Source organism: Loa loa (assembly GCF_000183805.2).
Source record: "Loa loa unplaced genomic scaffold supercont3.586, whole genome shotgun sequence".
Taxonomy (NCBI): Eukaryota; Metazoa; Nematoda; class Chromadorea; order Rhabditida; family Onchocercidae; genus Loa; species Loa loa.
In genome coordinates, this window is record NW_018108766.1 from 10,091 (window position 1) to 13,995 (window position 3,905).

General features: G+C 25.2%; 1 protein-coding gene across 1 annotated transcript; it reads right to left on the minus strand.

The window, feature by feature from the left end:
- Positions 1-641: 641 nt before the first annotated feature.
- Positions 642-815, minus strand: LOAG_13356 (hypothetical protein; the record flags this gene model as incomplete). The annotated part of the gene is made up of 1 exon (XM_003148864.2): positions 642-815. The coding sequence occupies one exon, from the start codon at positions 813-815 to the stop codon at positions 642-644; it is 174 nt and encodes a 57-aa protein (XP_003148912.2).
- Between the last annotated feature and the right edge of the window lie 3,090 nt (positions 816-3,905).

Below are 3,905 nucleotides of genomic sequence, written 5' to 3' on the forward strand. Positions count from 1 at the left end.
TTGGCCCAATTTATTTCACTTCCATTAAGGAATATCTAATTTTATTCAATTTATAAATTTTAGCTTTTTTTTTGCTGTAAGTTCTACCTATTTTATAGAAATATTTTCAAATAATTTTCATCTTCATCTTCACCTTAAACTTTGATAAGAAATTTAACAAGAAATTTAATTTAAAAAAATTTAATTTAAATTTAAAAATTTAATTTTTAGTTAAAAATTTAACGATAAAAAGATTTTATTTCATTTTATTTTAAAGCTTCAAACTGATAAACTATAAATTAGAGAAACAAATTTTTTTTTCTTTTCTTTTTTGGTTTTTAAACTAATACTTATCAAATTTTCAATTCTTTCACGTTCGATCAATGATCAATTGAGAAAAAAAAAGAAAGTATTTTGCAGTTAAAATGGAATTATTCCTCATTCAATAATGATCTTTGATATGTTTTCATAATGAATTCTTAAAAAATTCATTATGATTATTAATCATTATGAGAAAATCAATAGAAATCAAAATTTCCTTATTTTAGTTTTAAATATGATTTTAAATTTGCATTTCAAATTTTAATTATATGATGAAAAATGGAAAAGAGGAAGAAAACACAGTTTATTTGATAAAATTAAGTAGATTTTTGATAAAAATTTCATACTTTATTAGCAATTTCCCAGGAACATTCAAAAACGCAACGTCCTTCACGTCGTGCAGTTTCACCTGCATCCATGCGTACCAATTTTGATTGCTCAATATTCACTCCTGCTAATGTCATCTCAATTTTCGTTCTTGACAACGATCGTAGCATATGTCCTCGTTCAGCCATCTTTAAAAGTTTAATCTGAAAAGAAGGAAAAAAAAAGTAACAATAAATTTACTAGCTCATCCTATTGTCACAAGAAATGTTCACCCTATTGTCGCAAGAAATCCTCATCTTATTGTTGCAAGAAATGCTCATCCTATTGTCGTAAGAAATGGTTATCGTCACAAGAAATGTTCATTTCATCCTATTGTCACATGAAATGCTCATTTCGTTGTCGTAAGAAATGGTCATTTTACTGTCGCAAGAAATATTCATCCTATTATCGTAAGAAATGCTCATCCAATCGTCACAAGAAATGTTCATCTCATCCTATTGTCACATGAAATGCTCATTTCGTTGTTGTAAGAAATGGTCATTTTATTGTCGCAAGAAATTCCAACATAATATCATGCAAAAATATTACAAATTGTCATGTAAAACTTTTTTTTATTCAAATTATTTTTAAATTTCACAAATTTTAATATTTCTGAAATTAGTGGGCTAATCTGCCACAAAATAGCATTTTTTTTTTCAGCCAAATGAATTAACCTGTCTTTTGAATTGAATAATTGAAATTTAGAAAATGAAATTTAGAAAAAAAAAAACATTAAAAATCTCTCGCTACTAACTGAAAATGATTGATTGCTAAAGTTCACAAAACATTTGTTGCTATCATTTTATTGCTAAAGTTCACAAAACATTTGTTATTGCTATCATTTAAACTTATGCTATTGAACGGAAATTGAAAAATTGAACGATAAAAGTCGGAAAAATCAATTTAACAGTTGTTTGCTTCACTTTAACATAAACATAAATATATTTCAATAGTTCTAATTTAATTTGAAATTTGATAATTTAAGAAATTCAGGATAACAAATAATTGGAAATGTTTATTTAAAATGAAAAAAAAATGATTTCCGGTTTAAATTTTGATAACTATTTTAGTAACAAATAAAAGTGATTGAAATACAAAAATGTATTGTCTTCTTCTTTTAAATTTTATCAGTATTGAAATTATATTATCATCGCTTTCTTGCCGTGTGATTTCATCAATGAAATGATTTGGTTTTGATGAGAAAAATTGTTGAATTCCCTAAAAATATTCGATTTTTTTTTTTTGCTTTTTTTTTTACGAAAAATTATTGCAAATTAAACAAATTAATCATTTCAAATTTATCGGATTTATTCAAAAAGAGGGTGGTGACAATTCAACTCTTCTTAAATTAACATTTTAATTAATTTCAAATTTGTGAATTCATAATGAATAGTAGATAAATAGAGCAATTAGGAATGAGATTTAGAATTTATTGCTTATTTAAATTATTTTATGTTTGTTTTCATTTAAAGCTCAAATTTTTCATCACCACAATTTGAAACTTCAAATGTCACGGGTAATTTTTTTTTTTTTTTTTTTGAAAAATTATTTTTCTAATATTGCTTATCTGATACATCAGTACCATTTCATCCCTTAAATCGTTTCTTAAAGAAATATTTATAAGTAAATTATAAAATCATTATTTGTAAACTGTAAAATGAATTGTAAAATGAATTAAGGTCATCATTTGTAAACTGTAAAATGAGCTAAGGTCAACATTAGCAAACTAGAAAATGAATTAAAGTCATACTGTAAAATGTGCATACTGTAAAATGAATTAAAATCATCATTAACAAACTGTAAAATGAATCAAAGTCATCATTTGTAAACTATAAAATGAGCTAAGGTTATCATTAACAAACTATAAATTAAAGTCATCACTGGAGTTAAAAACTATAAATTAAAGTCATCACTGGCATACTGTAAAATGAATTAAGGTCAATAATTTGTAAGCTGTAGAATGAACTGAGGTCATCATTTGTGAACTGTAAAATGAAAAACTCAAAGTAAATATATTTCAGAATTCGATAGTATTTTTTGGTGATGAAAAGAGTGGTATCATTCGAATTATCAGTTTATTTACCAATGGGAAAATAATTTGGAAATTGATAACGAAATTATGATAATTAATTGCAATCTTTAAGTATTCCATTTCAGATAATTAATCAATTGAAATTTTTTGATAAGATCAGAAAGAATGTTAAGAATGTGATTTTAATTAAACGAACAAAATTTTATTACTTAAAAAAGTTTGTTAGAATAATTTTTAATCGATTAGATATATTCACAAATGTTTTTCCTTTTTACAATTACTGTATTTATTTCAGTACATATTCTTACGGTTTATTTTCCTCATTTCTTTTATTGTCATCGATGAAATTTAAAAAAAAAAAAAAAAAAAAAAAAAAAAGAAAAAAAGAATGATTGAAATTCCAAATTACATATTACAAATGGAATGATAAAATGGAGTCATTTGAAAATCTTCGGACATTTTCCGTATCTGCTAATGATTATTCCGGTTATTCAAATTCGGTTCCGGAAAGAAACGATGAAAAAGAATGTTAGTATTATTTTTGCTAAAAAAAAAAGAAAGTAGAAGGAAAGAGAAACGATTAGAACTGGTAATGTATGAAAACATCGCTGGAATTCATTCTTTCATTATCGTTCTACGAATGCTTGTGTATGTGAGTCTGTATGTATGTGTGTGTGTGTATGTGTGTGTATGTTGTCTGAATGTATGTGAGTCTATGTGTGGTATGTGTGTGTACGTTGTCTGAATGTATGTGAGTCTATGTGTGTATGTATGTGTGTGTGTATGTTGCCTGAGTGTATGTGAGTCTATGTGTGTGTCTGTGTGTGTATGTTGTCTGAGTGTATGTGAATACTATGAGTGTATGTGAGTCTATGTATGTATATATGTATATATGTGTGTGTGTGTGTATGTGTGTATGTGTATGTGTGTATGTGTATATGTTTGTGTTTGTATGTTGTCTGATGATAATCGATGATTAATTTTTTTTTTTTACTGCTTTGTAATGAAATGATAGTCTGATCATGTTGTCGAAAAATGATAATTGAATCCATTTATCACTGTGTTCAACTTTCTTGTATTTTGTTTAAAATTGAAATTTTAAAGCTTATTTCACTGATAATTTCATATCATCCCAACTATATTGTTATCATATCATTAATATTTGTTTTATATTTATGTATTTTGAATAATATTTCATTTTATCTGT